This window comes from Danio rerio, chromosome 21 (genome assembly GCF_052040795.2).
Source record: "Danio rerio strain M-AB ecotype USA chromosome 21, GRCz13ab, whole genome shotgun sequence".
Taxonomy (NCBI): domain Eukaryota; kingdom Metazoa; phylum Chordata; class Actinopteri; order Cypriniformes; family Danionidae; genus Danio; species Danio rerio.
Window position 1 is genome coordinate 41,922,375 of NC_141041.1, and position 16,493 is coordinate 41,938,867.

The 16,493-nt window shown below is 36.6% G+C and overlaps 1 protein-coding gene across 17 annotated transcripts in view; it reads right to left on the reverse strand.

Moving 5' to 3' along the window:
• Nucleotides 1-5,019: 5,019 nt before the first annotated feature.
• Nucleotides 5,020-16,493, reverse strand: part of dbn1 (drebrin 1) — a 175,742-nt gene continuing 164,268 nt past the window's right edge. For all 17 annotated transcript variants that reach the window (XM_087301799.1, XM_087301795.1, XM_087301790.1 and 14 more), the window contains 3 exons: nt 15,652-16,100; nt 12,290-12,395; nt 5,020-9,671 (listed from right to left, as the gene is read on the reverse strand). In XM_087301799.1, coding sequence (XP_087157925.1) covers nt 9,619-9,671; nt 12,290-12,395; nt 15,652-16,100 — 608 coding nt within the window. In that variant the 3' untranslated portion in view covers nt 5,020-9,618. The remainder of the gene's footprint in view (nt 9,672-12,289; nt 12,396-15,651; nt 16,101-16,493) is intronic.

Consider the following 16,493-nt stretch of genomic DNA (forward strand, 5'->3'; position numbering starts at 1 on the left):
TGACACCATTGTTTATGAACAAAATAGTCAAATGGCTTAGTCATGTTTTCATTATGACACTTTACTCTACATTTTTTCAATGCAAAAAAAAGTCTGATTTTGGTGACACTTGCAGAAAATGCTCAAGACAGCACTGTATACTATTTGCACAGCCATTTGAAAACTACAGTAAAGTTGGACATCACTGCATTTAGTAAGGTATCTGAGTACAAGACACTGAATATGTATGTTTCACATTTTTACTGCACATGCTCTTTACAATCCGAATTTATTCCCGGCATTGTGCAAAAGAATAAACACACCCATATTTACAACAAACATAAACACCCTTTGGGTAGAGCTGGGCACAACTGTAAACAATATTGCAGTACATATTGGAACTGAACCTACAACATAAACAGGTCTGTAAATCATTCATCAAATTGTTCAATTTTAAAGACATTTTCAGGAAAATAAAGATTAAATTTTATAAAGTTTGCTTGACCGATTTTGACATCAAGTTCAACATTTTTTTATGTAATGACTCAAGTGATGAAACGAGGACTATTAGTTTTATATTGAATGACTATTCAGCATTTACAAGTTTAGTTCATTTTGACTGACATGACATAAGCAAATTAATGTTCTAAACAGCAGAGAGTTGTATGAAAGCAATTGATGCATGTCCAAAAGTATCTGCAATTTGTTGAAAGGAATGAGAAACTGCTACTAGGATGTGCACAAATCACTAATTGTTTTGAGAAATGCATGACCTGTTGTGCAAATGTAAATAGTCTAGAGAGAAATGCACCAAAGCGACTGAGAAAAACTGTAAGCTTGTTTTAATTACAAAAAACTCAATTTTGACCTGATTTTTTTTTGACAAAAAAAATAATTTTTTATTTGTCTGGAACAGTGGTTCACAAAGTGGGGGTCAGGACCTCCCAGGAGTCATGGGACAATGAGATGGGGTCGCTTGGCGATTTCCAAAAATCTAATTAATTTCATTAAACAATTAGAATTATGGGGCAGCACAGTGGCGCAGTGGGTAGCACAATCACCCCACAGCAAGAAGGTCACTGGTTCGAGCCCTGGCTGGGTCAGTTGGCATTTCTGTGTGGAGTTTGCATGTTCCCGTGTTTGTGTGGGTTTCCTCCAAGTCCTCTGGTTTCCCACACAGTCCAAAGACATGTGGTGTAGGTTAATTGGGCAGGCTAAATTGTCCGTAGTGTATGAGTGTGTATGGATATTTTCCAGTGATGGGTTGCAGCTGTGTAAAACATATGCTGGATAAGTTGGTGGTTCATTCCACTGTGGCGACCCCAGATTAATTAAGGGACTAAGCCAAAAAGAAAATTAATGAATAATAATAAACATAAAAAAACAACAACATGCAAATAAAATCCATCAGCTTTTTTTTGCAACCCCTGGAGTGATTACGTTAAATTAAAAAGACAGCAACAGCATCAGATGCAGCAGATTGATTTTATGGCACCAGGGTAAACTTTGACACCTTTAAGGTGCTCGCGTACGTTAACAATACATACAGAAAATAAATTTATAAATAGACTTGGGCCTTTTGGTACTATGTGTGTGCCGTGGTGTGCTAGGTTTATACACTACCTGACAAAAGTCTTGTCGTCGATCCCAGTTGTACGAGCAACAAATAATATCTTGTCTTCTAGTCGATCACATGGAAAAGTGGCAGAAGGTCGGTTATTATGATGAATCATCTGTTGAGCTGCATCCCAATCATCACAAATACTGCTGAAGAGCTATTGGAACCCCCATGGACCCAAGATTCTCACAAAAATCAGTCAAGTTTGATAAATAAAAATCATGGTTTGGGGTTACATTCAGTATGGGTGCGTGCGAGACCTGCAGAGTGGATGGCAACTTCAACAGCCTGAGGTATCAAGACATTTGTGCTGCCCATTACATTACAAACCACAGGAGAGGACAAATTCTTCAGAAGGCTAGCACTCCTTCTCCAGGTGCTCCAGGATTGGCCAGCCCAGTCACCAGACATAAACATTATTGAGTGTGTCTGGGGTAAGATGGAGAAGGCATTGAAGATGAATCCAAAGGATCTTGATGAACTCTGGGAGTCCTGCAATAATGCATTTTGAGTCATTGCAAGGATGTATGGATGCCGTCCTCCAAGTTCTTGGGAGTTATACTCAACATTATTTTCCCACTTCACCATGACTTTATATTCTATACTGTACATTATTTCTGTTATGTGACAAGACGTTTGTGTAAGCAAAGTCAGACCTTTCTGTCCTTATTAAATCATTAAAAATCAAAGCATGATCATACTTTATTTTGGTAAAATAAAAGGTAGTGTATATTTATAACCACCTCTGAGAATATTTGGGGTCACGAGTCACTGGCATTGTTACTTTGGGGGTTGCGGGCTAGAACATGGCTGCCCAGCCTTTTTCGTATGAAGGGCCAAAAACCAAATATCACTGATAGCCAAAGGTAAATATAGCAAACTAAAGAAAAAACTGTACAAAAGCACGAACACATCTCTCTTAATTGGGTGCTCAACCAAAACCGCAAAAAATGCAAATTAAATGTAAATCAAAGGCGGCAACACAAAGGCTCCAAAAATATTTTTTTTTATTAAATTAAAAAGGCTGACACAGAGCGCTCTGTGTCAGTCTTTTTAATTTAATAAAATTTGTATTTTTGGAGCCTTGGTGTTTCCGCCTTTGATTTACATTAAATATAGCAAACTATACATTAAAGTTGCCATGCATGGGTAATTTCCTCATTTATTTCATAATATTACAAAATAAATAGAAAACATTACTTTGAATTGTAACTTATGCAGTTTGACTTTTAACTTTATAACTTAATGCAATAAAAACATAAACAATCACATTTATAGCACAGTGAAGCCCAATGCTGAATACACTGGTCAAACAGAATCTGCCTTTGACTTGATTTGCTCAACAAAGTCTCTACATTGTCAGGTGACAGTATGTACACTACCTGACAAATGTCTTGTTGCTTATCCAAGTTTTAGAAACAACAAATAATAACTTGACATCTAGTTGATCATTTGGTATCAGAAGTGGTTTATATGAAAGGCAAAGGCCTCTAGATTACGTTTATTTTACCAAAATATAATATGATCATGCCTTGATTTCTATTTATTTAAATAGGACAGTAAGGTCTGTTTTTGCTTAGACAAAAGTCTTGTCACTTAACAGAAATGTTGTACAGTATAAAATAATTAAGTCATGGTGCAGTGGAAAAAGAATTAATATTGTTTATGACCCCCATAAGCTTGGACGACTGTATCTGCAATGACAACTTATAAATCAAGTCATCTGGAATGGCAAAGAAAGAGTTTTTGCAGGACTCCCGATTATCAAGATTCTTTGGATTCATCAATGCCTCCTCCTTCTCCCATCTTACTCTAGACATGCTCAATAATATTCATGTCTGGTAATTGGATTGGCCAATCCTGGAGCAATTTTACCTTCTTTGCTTTTAGGAACTTTGATGTGGAGGAAGAAGTATGAGAAGGAGCGCTATCCTGCTGAAGAATTTCCCCTCTCCTGTGGTTTGTAATGTAATGGGCAGCACAAATGTCTTGATACCTCAGGCTGTTGATGTTGCCATCCACTCTGCAGATCTCTCGCACGCCCACCACACTGAATGTAACCCCAAACCATGATTTTTCTTTAACCAAACTTGACTGATTTCTATAAGAATCTCAGGTATATGCAGGTTCCAGTAGGTCTTCTGCAGTATTAGTGATGATTGGGATGCAGTTCAACAAATGATTCATCAGAAAAATTTACCTTCTGCCACTTTTCCAAATGATCAACTGGAAGTCAAGTTATTATTTGTTGCTCTTACAACTGATATCAACGACAAGACGTTTGTCAGGTAATGTCCATTAAAACATTTAAAAAATCTATTTATGTCATTTAATTAAAACATTTCAGCTTTTAACAATAAAACAAACAAAATAATAAATTAAAATTGAATTGACAATACCATCCTCATGGGCGAGGCAGTGGCGCAGTAGGTAGTGCTGTTGCCTCACAGCAAGAAGGATGCTGGGTCGCTGGTTCGAACCTCGGCTCAGTTGCCATTTCTGTGTGGAGTTTGCATGTTCTCCCTGCCTTAGTGTGGGTTTTCTCCGGGTGCTCCGGTTTCCCCCACAATCCAAAGACATGCGGTACAGGAGAATTGGGTAGGCTAAATTGTCCTTAGTGTGTGGATGTTTCCCAGAGATGGGTTGTGGCTAGAAGGGCATGCGCTGCGTAAAAAACTAGCTGGATAAGTTGGTTGTTCATTCCGCTGTGGTGACCCCGGATTAATAAAGGGACTAAGCTGACAAGAAAATGAGTGAATAACATCCTCTCTTCTTAGATGGGATGGTGGGCCAAATCAAAGGTTACCATGGGCCAACTTTGTCCCACAGACCCTAGTTTGGGCATCACTGGTCTGGAAAATGTATCTTGATTTAAGACATTTTAGATATTCATTCATTTTCCTTCGGCTTAGTCCCTTTATCCATCAGGGGTCGCCACAGCGAAATGAATCGCTAACATATCCAGCATGTTTTACACAGCTGATGCCATTCCAGCTGCAACACAGTACTGGGAAACATTCACACTATCTAATTCACACACATAATACTACAGACATTTTAGTTTATTTAATTCTCCTATAGCGCATGTCTTTGGACTGTGGGGGAAACCGGAGCACCCGGACTCCACACAGAAAATGTCAACTGACCTAGCCGGGACTCGAACCAGTGACCTTCTTGCTGTAAGGCAACAGCACTAACTACTGAGTCACCATGTAACCCACTTTTTAGATATTTGAACTTAAAATAATATAACATTGTAGAAAAAGCCTTTTGTTTCCGCATTTGGTAAGTTTTCTAATACTTCAAATAAGACAATGACTGATATCTGATGAATCAAACCGATGCTCAAAGTCTGACGTTATGATTGTGTTTCAACATTTTTATGCCTCCTTTTTGTCGCAGATAGAAAACCACACGATGTCTGACGGATTTTAAAGTCTTTTATTAACATACATAAGCACATAGCATGTCACAAAAGATCTTGTGCTTGTTTCAAAAACAGCATGTGAGGAGCGGACGGAAAAAAAGGAAGAGATAGAAAAAAAATTATAAAAAAAAACAGAGAGAGAACTTTCAGGAGTTGCTAAGCCTTGCTTCAGGGGCAAAGAAGAAATTACTGTAGTAGAACAGTAGTAATAGTAATAATAGTAGTGGTAGTAGTAGTAGTCTCCTATAGTAGTTTGAGGGAGAAAGAGAATAATAATTACTACTAAGGAGGTGAACAGGAATACATGGAGGTCATTCCAAAAGGATCTACGTTACTGTTAAAGATGCGGGTTACTTCCGGTTAGCTTTCATACCGAGCAACCTTGTTTTCTCTCTCCCCAAAGAATCTCAATCTAAACGAATGCCAATCCCGGAGCTTAGAATCAATACATGTTAGTAAATGCAGTACATTTGACATAAGAGCTATTTACAGAAACAAAAATACTATTGGTTTAGTCTTATTGCTCGCTTTTTCACTCAAAAGAGATTTGTAAAAGCAATATGTGACGATACTGCTTTTCAACATGACTAAAACTAAGGAAGACGGTGGTCAATCAAGGAGTGGGGCAGTGGGTGGTGGTGATAACTTAGCTGTTGATGGTGTGGGCTGGTACAACAAAAGATTACAGGTTGAGTCAGTGAGATACGCTCTCACCATTCTGCCCTTCAGCAAGGCTGTGTTTCCCTGCAGTTGTCTTTGTGTAAAAGTCGGATACAAATCCCAATTTCATTTTTATTTTAGGTTCATAAAAACATCTTACAAATGTGCTAGATTCACATCACTTTGAAGAAAGACCTGGGTTATGTAATTTTAACCTACAACAAAACAATAAAAGGATTATATCAATGTTTTTTTTTGTTTTTATTTAAATAATAAGGGTTACCTTGGCTTGTAATGTGTGACTAATTTAAAAGGTTGACGATAAATTGTGGTCAAAACTATACTTTATGCAAGTACATCAATCCAAAAGCTTCTCTTTTGTAGCTTGCTAAAATGTGTTAGAAAAATGCAATTCGTAACACTTCGCCGCCACCAGGGGCGCTATAGCTAGCGTTAGCATAACTGACTTCGCTAGGACAAAAAACGACCACAGACTACTGTCGATATGGAGAGACAGTTTGGTATGCGAGTGAAGCTGTAGAATTTGAGCCCCATATCGTGAATGCGACAGACCAGAAACGCAGATTTCGCAGTTCGCTGCATTGGAAAGTTCAAGCTTTGTGAAGTCTGACCTACGAAATCGCATCACGTTACCAATCGAAGATCAAAACATGACGTCTCTGTGCAGAAATTTAAAATATGGACCAATTGCTTGCTTGTTTAGTGTCTAATCATCTTGTTTAATCCCGCACCGTTTCGCAAAGCCATACAGCAGAATTTCGCATGCTTAACCTCTAGTGTGACAGCAGAATTAGCTAAACTGCCAGCATATTTATAGCTTTGCTACTTGAATAATAGCAATTCGACTGTAATTATTCCTCTTAAAGAGATGGCTCACTTAAAAATATCAACCGGGCCATTTACTCACGCTTCACATGATTTTCCAAAATGTGGTTGACTGATCTTCGGCTAAACATGCTAGTAACAAATGGCCCCAATATACTTAATGACAATGCAATAAACGGCTTTTGGGCTGCATTTACTCTGCAGATTTTTTACATTTATTTTTTAGAGGGTTTTCTTCTTTATTTTATAGGACATTAGAGAATTGACAGGAAAGCATAGGGAGCAGGGATAGGGGAATGATTGGCATAGGGCCACGAGCACCGGAGTGTGTTGACGCACTAACCACTACACCACTGGCGCCAACTTTGCAAATTTTGATGGTCAATTTCGTTTTTGTGACTGTAGCCGTTTACATCATCTTTTAAAAGTGATTAGTATCCAATTGTCTGCAATTACACAGCACACTGCAAAAGTGCAATGAGCAGATGATAATAAAAGAGCGCCATTTTCTCCGTTCCTGTATTTAATCTGTTTCTAGGGTTTTGATTTTTAAAATTCTTCTTGACACGTTGTTTTACTATAGTTTATGACAGAAACGGTCTTATTTGGCCATCTTTTTTAAATCTAGCCCTTTTCCAGTAGGCATCTTAATATAATGTCCCTGGCTTGATTTATGCATGTGATGTATGGAATAGTTTTATATCCGTTTATATTACTTACATTGTGAACATTGTGCTCTCTTGTTAACATGCTTAAATCCTTGTACTACATAGCAATATAAGAGCTTTTTTAGTCCTTGTGTATGAGATTTAAGATTTGCAACTCTGCTGAAGTCTGTTCTGAAATGAAAGCGTCAGACTTGACGTCATTCGCTACGGTTTTTAATGACGCGTGACTCGAATTGACAGATGAAAATTCGATCTACTTGCTTACAGTGCAGACACAAGGGCACACATCCTATTTATTTCGCATACATTTTCACATATGAACAAGGCCTGAATCTGATTTGAGTAAATCAGAATCCATGTGACCTTTTCCTGTTAACATGTACATGAGGCATATTCATTCTGTGCCACATGGGGAAAAAATAAACGGAATTGAGTCACTTGAACCATGCAGTGTAAATAAAGCCTAAACGCAGCCTTGGAGGCTTGAGACGCTCTAAACAGTTCTGGGAGGTCATAATACTGAACCACTGTGATGACAGACTTTGGCTGAGGGATTTTAGAAAGAAAACAACATTTCTGATTTTCTACAATGCGCTCAGTCTGCTGGTTTGTCCGTAAATGCACGCATATAATCACATGATCTGTTAAAACAAAATCACGACTTCTTGAAGCGCATGCTAGAGTTTCTTCAATTAAATGTGTTTCGATTTTAGATTCTGCACAATTTTTCATATAGAATTAAAAGTAAAATAATAATGCGCAGGTTGGTGGAAACATAGCTAATGTTGCTTTGATCTCGACCGAACAGATGAAATGACCCAGAAAAGATTTCCATGTTAAAGAAGGTGGGGCAACAGGGCCACACCTACCTATTGTATCACCATGAGCCAATTGTTGTTTTTTCCAAAGCTAATGCTTTGCATTTTGAAACAAATGTTCAAACTAACTTGAAGTAGCTTGAAGTATATTGGGGGTTTTAAAGTTATCATAAAATCTAAATATACTCTTCGTATTTTTATAAGTATACATTAGTGCTTGTTTTAAGCAATGTATCCGTGCACTTCGTTATTTTGTAAAAATTTATTTACCCTCATAAAGTTTAATCAAACTCCAAAACCTTCCCTCCCTCTCGAAACCGTTTAGGGCGGGGCTCGCTTCTCCTCTGAATCTGTCCATTTGCCAGTCTTCCTTCATTTTGTTAGCAACACCCGTCTTTCAACAATCCAATCAGTTCCCAAAGAACAAAATTAAGTGCTGCCCTACATTTTTTTTTAAAATTTCAAGTCCATGTCAAATGGATGTACGTCACGATAGCAAAAAAAGGACAATCTTAAAATCCATTTCGTGGCGACTTTAAAGTTCTGGTTAGCCCTTTTTCAATTAATATTAAAGTATTCACTGTCCTACAGGATAAGTCATGGAGGTGAGTAAATGACGACCAAATGTGCATTTATTTTGTGAACCAACTCTTTAAGTTAGCTGCATGCTGCTTGCAGAAATGCATTAATGCTTGTGTACTTACATAGAGTATAATTCTATGATTCCTTTCTGAAAATAAGGGACACTATTTTCCCGTTTTTCTTTAAACTAGATGTATACACATACAGTGCATGCACACACACGCGCACACACACACACACTACCAAACATATAACTAAAACAAATCCCAATATAGCCCACTACGACTGTTATTGCCTAAGTTTCCCAACAAATCAAAGCTCTATTGCAGCTGCTCCAAAAGAAACGTCAGTTTCAGCCATTGTTTATACACACAGACTCATATGTAGTCAAAATATACATATGCCACCTGGCGCTAAAGTCCTAAAAGGCCGTTACACCGACTCCAAATAATTGGCACAACACAAAATTGTTTCGCAATCACAAATAAACCCCCGTCGTTTTCAGTTTGCTAAATACAAGCGACTCAACTGAAGCTAAGATCGAGTTCTGACATGCCTTTGCTTCGACCGATTGAGTCACTAAAGCAAAAGCCCCTGTGGGCGAAAACACTCATGTTGGTTCAACTAAACTACTAAGATTGTGGAGGATTGAAGCTCAGTGTTGATTAAGAAGAAACTCAAAACAGTACGGTCTAATCTGCTACAACACACACCTGTTAGGCACAGGGATCGATACGACACAGGTGAGCGCTAGAGACGCACTGTGCTATACTCTGCATAGCAAAAAAAAAAAAAAAGAAAAAGAAAAAGAAAGAAAGATAGAAATAAATAATCAACACATTCACACACACACACACACAGGAACCGAGAGCGCTCATACCCACTGGCATCTTTAACAATAACCCCAGTCCTTTTCTTCTGTGGCTAACGTAGTTGTTGTTTGTTTGTTTTTCTCTAAAACATTTTGATGCAAGACTTCTGTAACTGTTGTGAGATCAGTTTTCGTCGCTTCTGTTTCTCCTAATCATCATCTTCCATCACAGGGTCTGTATCCCAGCACGTAATGTCGATTTCTGCAGGAAGACAACAAGACAAAAATCATATATTATAATTTTTTTCTAAGGTGATGTAACGTGAAGAAAGTATTTTCTGTTTTCCTTTTTGTTTTTTAAATAAGCACATACACCTACAAGTAAAAACAGTCTTTTTGTTTTTTGTTAAAGTTTTGTTTTTTTGGATTTGTGTTATTATTTTCTTACATGTCTATACCATTTCTGTTTCTGTTTTAGTTATTTTAGCACATCAACTTTGAAAAAAAAATTAACAGTTGTCAGCTAGTTTAAATAAAATACTTTTTTTGAAGTACCAAAAAGATATTTATGATTTTACTTTTGGTCAAGCTCCAAAATTGTCATCTCATGGCCGAATTATAAAGGAATTAAACTTTCTTTCTTTCTTTCTTTCTGACATTTTAAGTAACTGTTAGTCTTGAGAAATGACAAAAAGTCTTGTCACCTTTCCAAGTTCATTTATTCATTCATTTTCTTGTTGGCTTAGTCCCTTTATTTATCAGGGGTGGCCACAGCGGAATGAACCGCCAACTTATCCAGCAAGTATTTACGCAGCGGATGCCCTTCCAGCCGCAACCCATCTCTGGTAAAGCCTTTCCAAGTTTTAGGAACAAAACAATAACTTGACTTCTAGTTTATTAGTAGATTTTTTGGATTCATCTTCGATGCCTCCTCATTCATCTTTCCCCAGACACACTTAATAATGTTCATGTCTGGTGATTGGACTGGCCAATTGTGTTCCAAAGAAGAATGAAATGCATAAAACACAATAAGAGCTAAAAATAAATAAATAAATAAATCCTTTAAACTATTAATAACAAAATTGGGGCTTTGTTGATTAAATGTATATTATATTATAGTATTATATATATATATATATATATATATATATATATATATATATATATATATATATATGTATGTATACGTTTTGCTATGTTATTTCAATTTCCAATATATTTTAATTTGACTTTTTGTTTCATTTAGTTTTCCATGTTAGTGTTATTCATTTCCAGTTAACAATTTTTGTGCTTGATCTTATTACACTAAATAGCCAAGTCAACTATACAACTTTTTGTTTAGATTTTTCTTTTTTACATTTTACTTCGCTTTAAATACTCCAGAGATAAACTTGTGTCTGTTCCCACAGCACACATTCTAGAGGTAAATCAGTTCGACACATCACAACAGAAATGACAAATAGGGTGTTTATAGCAGAATGACTCCCATACAGTGTAGCTAATCTAAACAATACATGCATTCTGTTGGTAAAAAAGGACATCTACTGCACTACATGTCAATGTTAAACTTAAAAGATAGTGTAGCTGGAACACTTTGAATAGCTTCATACACATATAAAATGATGCCTTCACAAAATGTTCTCATCATAAAAGTTAACTAAAACAAAAAGCCTAATTTAAAAAACCCTAAATACTTAAGCATTGCTTTTATTGCAGACACTTGATAAGGCAATGTTTGTCATTTTTATGTCATTTAAATTCAAGTAGAGCACTATAAAATAATACAAAATTAAATATAAACAAACAATTAGGAATACAATTAAAACAAATAAGTTAAAATGTTAAGTAAAATTAACGAAAACTGCAATATTGGCTCAATGACCCATTAATTTGCCTTTAATTTTCAATGGAATTTATTTAAATTATACTAAAATAGCCCCTTTTTGGTTAATTTAGATCAAATTTAAATTTTGAATACAATTAACAAAAGAGAAAATATTATTCAACTTAATTTTAAAAATTAAAACTGCAATATTGGCTCAATGACACTAAAGATGTCCATTAATTCACATTTAATTTCCAATTGAATTCGTCTAAAATATCCTAAAATAGCCCTTTATCTGGTTCGATATCAATTAAATCTAAATTTAAAATTCAAACTTTAAATACAATTACCCAAAATAACAAAAAATTGAACAAAAGCTCGTTCATACTTCGAATTATAATTCACCCTTAATCGAATTTAACTAAAATGTCCTAAAAATAGCCCTTTATTTGGTTCAATTTAAATTTAAAATCCAAACTTTAAATAAAATTAACTAAAAATATCAAAATATAACAAAAACTATTTTTTAAAATAAAAACTGAGTACTGTGAACAATCTATTTGAGTAAACGAAGCAATTTGAGCACAGTAAAACCCAATAAATAAAGAGAACTCAAACCAACTGAGTACTGTAAAAACCAATAATTTAAGGCAACTCAAACCATTTGAGGAAACCGATTGCAACAAACCATTTTAGTTAAAAAACTAATCTATGTGAGTACTGTGAACTTACTCCATTTAAGTTGAAGTAATGAGGTATTTAATTAACTCATACCGTCAACACTGAGTTCAAAACTCTTCAAATGAGTAGACTTAACTTTCAGTAAATTTTGAGTTCATTTCATTTGATAAAGTTGACTGTTGGGTTTTACAGTGCACTAAAGAATCCTTTTAATTTACCTTTAATTTTTAATGGAATGCAATATGAATTAAATTATACATAGAATTTTTTTATTTGCTTAAATTTAACTTAATGTTTAAAATGAAACATCTAAACAAGAGTAAATATTGTGTTTCTGAAACCATTTCTTATGCTTTAACCTGCTGGGATCTCACCTGGCGGTTTGTTGTAAAAAACTGGTGTAGGGTTAACTTTTGCAGTGCAGTCATCTGACTGGACAAAATCCTCCTCCTGTGATTGGCTGAAGTAGCCTTCACTCGCCTACATGGACACAAACGTATACAATGATTATGTGTGAAGCTGCATGCAAGAGTAATATTTGTGCATCTGCCATTACATTGTACATGCTGCCATCTAGTGGTACTTTGATGCTTCAAAACAGTCTAACATTCACAAGTGCTTTCTGTTTATTTTATGGTTGTGAATAGCATTATGGGACCTTGATCTCTGCTCTGTCAACTTTTGATGTTGAAAATTCGACTATACGGTTTATAAAAGTGACTTTTATTGACATTTTAATAGTTTGTAATAATATAATTGAGAAATGTGTCTGTAAAACAAAAGAAAAAGTACTGGTGGTTAATTCCAAGGTTTTTGGAGTGTAATATACAATGCCAACCTGGACAATGTATCACTTTAACCCTCTAAAGCAGGGGTTCCCAAACTTTTCAGCCCACGACCCCCAAAATAACAATGCCAGTACATATATACTGTACATATATAAATGTTGCAGACACAACTATAGGCATATCAAAACATGAGCATATTGACAACACAAAAATGCAAGTCTATTAACCATATAATGTTTTTTATGGTCATTTATTAATTAATTACATTTTAACTTAATAATTTAAGGCTGATGGCTTTTTTACTATATGTTGTTGTTTCTTTTGAGCAACGATTAACTATTTTCTGTGGGTTATAAATAAAGTATGGTAATTCAAATAGTTTAATAAAATTTATTTGAGTTTTGGAAATCAGCAAGCACTCGTTGTCACTGTCCCGCGACCCCCACTTTGAGAACCTCTGCTCTACAGCACAGTGTTGCCCTCAGGCAACAGAAAGTTTTCTTAAGGCTCGTGCTAAGCACAGATCTCTTAAAATGATTGCAACCAATTAAAATATTAGAAAAAGTATCAATAAAACATCCAATAAGGTTTAGGACCGACTATCTAGCACCGTTTAAAGGTGGAACTTCATTTCTGACTCATTGTGACATGGTATGAGAAGAATTTAAAATGATTTTCTTAATTAACCTCATTTAAAGTAGCATAAACTGTACAAAAATATGTGTATTTTTGAAGTTGTAGAGAAGCCTTTTGTCAGGTTTTATGAAGTTTTTTTTTTTTAACATGTTCAGAAATTAAATTTTTATTTCATTGCCTCAGAGTCACATTGTGCGATAAGTGGTACTTTTCACTTTCAGTTTACTGACATTACTTGTGGCCATTTTCACATATTATCATTATTATATATTGCATTATTTTTCATTTAATTTTACCTTTTTAACATATTTTGACAGAAAAATGGATGTGAGCTTGTTTTATGGAAGGATCCCAGAGTTATCAAATCCCATCTGAGGACAGTGAGATAGACTGCAGTGACAGTGAGGAGAACAAGCAGTGACAGTGAGCAGAACAAGATTCGAGTAGAAGTGTAAAAGATATCTTCAGAAGTTCAAAAAGTAGCACTGACTACATTTATAAGTGATCAGTTTACACAGCAGGCGGCACACAAAATAGGGGTCAGATATATAGACCAGTAACAAACCACTATATACAGTGCTCAGCATATATAGGTACACCCCTCACAAATCTCTCATTTAAATTAATATTAGATCTACTGTAGGGCTAATCTACAAAATAATGTATGATAATGGTCCAAAATTATCACACATAAATTGATAAGTTAGAGAAAAATATTGAACAAAAAATATCAAAGAGCAAAATTCAACAGAAAAAAAAAAAAAAATATATATATATATATATATATATATATATATATATATATATATATATATATATATATATATATATATATATATATATATAAACTTTAGTTGAAATATTGTAGTTTTTATTTTCTTCCCATTATTTTGCATTGATTTAAATGTATTATCTTTAATTTCTGAAGATGTTTGGTTAATAAAATATCATTTTAATAAGTATTACAGTTTAATCAGTGTCCTGGCCAAAGTCCCTCTATCAGCCCTTACAATCCTGGCCTCCCAATCATCCCCTTCCACCAAACTGGCTCTATCACTGTCTCTCCAATCCACCAATAGCTGGTGTGTGGTGAGCGCACTGGCGCTGTTGTCCTGTGGCTGCCATCACATCATCCAAGTGGATGTTGCACACTGGTGGTGGTGTGGAGAGACCCCCCCCCATGATTGTGAAGCACTTTGGGTGTATGGCCATACACAATAAATGCGCTATATAAATACACATTACATTACATTTAATAAATCTGTTTTGTTAAAATGCACCAAAATATATGACCTATATTCACTGATAAATGGATAAAAATGTTCATTTGCAAAATAGGGTGTATTCAGTTATGCTGAGCACTGTATATGTTTTTTTGTGTTCTTCCCTATTTCCTTAATGATTCTGTTACAATTTGAATAAGATTTGTAAATTATTATTGCTCTCTGATCACTGACTCATGATATTTCATATATAATATGTGAAGAATATTCTCTGTGATTTTGTACCATAGTTGCATTACGTTGCCTTAAGCTAGAGATCTGCACGGGACTCATTTTTGAATCCCGCTCCAACCGCTCCCAACAGGTTTTATTCCGAACCCAACAGCTACCAATTATGTTCAGCAATTGTTTTCCCGCTGCCCGACCTGACCCGTTTTCTATCCCCTGCGGATACAGACAGCATCATGCTCTCTCTCATTCACACACACACACTGCACCAAGCTCTTTCTCTCTTTCACACACAGACAGCAACAAACAAGCTAAACGCAGCTTCATGCTCTCTCATTCACACACATACTGTACATATGCGTGCTCGCTCGTTCGGGAGTTGGGAGCGTTATTGTTAGACCGCCTGCTCCTGTTCAAAATACACCAGTTACCGACTGCTCCCATGCTTTATTCGGAAATTTATTTCCGCCCTGCAAGAAATTTGGTCGGGTCCCGCAGGGTTGGGGGAGGTTTTGGGGGGGGGGGGGGGGGGTGGGGGGGGGGTATATATGGGGTTGGGGTGAGGGGGTCAAACCAAAAACAACTTTTAACAATAAAATGTTCCCAAAAGAACCAAAAAAAAAATCACATGGAATCATTTTTGTCATGTTCCATTAAAATATGTGCAATAAAGGGTTAAACTAATATAAATGTTATTAAAAGACACTTTTTGGAACTTTGACAGGTGTCAGAAGAAAGGTCAAGGTCTCATAATGCAAAACTGCAAATTTTCGCTTATTTTTTTACCAGTGTAGGATGCCAAATCATGGGCTAATTTTCATTTTTGGGTGAACCAACCCTTTAACAGTGAAATGCACTGACCTGAGTGCCTTCTTTCAGCAGCGTGTCTCCATTGGTCAACAGCAGCTGTCCGTCATCCATGTCCTGGCTGTCGGAGCCGGATGCATGCTGGAGGGCTTGCTGGTAACTGAGGGTCATCTGGTGGGGTCCAGCCACGTCCACAAGGCTGGAGGGGTCGTCTTCTGTCCCGGGGCAGTAGGGGGCATCGGGAACCTCATCGAAGCTCAGGAGTGGCTGCGCAGGAGAGGAGCCGGCAGGATGAGGCTCCGGGGTGTCCTCCATCAGGTCCATAATGTGGGTAGAGGCCTGGGAGGGGGCTATCGCCGGGGCTGGGCCGCTGTCCCACAGGTCTAGCAGGCTCTCGTCTGTGCTGGGTAACGGAGCGACGCTGCTGGGCTGAGGGGAAATGCTCGGAGAGGCCTTGGTGAAGCCGGATTCCTGCACTGGAGTTTGCTTGGGAGAGTCAAAGCCTTGAGGAGGAATGAGGGAAATGTAAGAAACTATATCAATTCTGTCTAAGAGCAGCACTTTACTACATACTGCTTAAAGAGCTTTTACAATCCTCTTAAGAGAAATCTCCTCATTCACTGCCAGTGTACAGCAGCATTCATCTGGATGATGCAACAGCAGGCACAGGTCAATGTGCCAGTACACTCAGGTGGAGAGGAGAGAGGGATAGAGCCAATTCAGGACTGAAGAGAGAATATGGCTAGGACACTCTTTATAGTGACCAAAGTTACGTCTCATTTGTAGGTACTTTAAAATTATACTGCTTAATATGATTACCCTGCTGAAAAATCCAGCTTAAACCAGCCTAGGCTGGTTGGCTGGTTTTAGCTGGTCGACCAGGCTGGTTTTAGAGG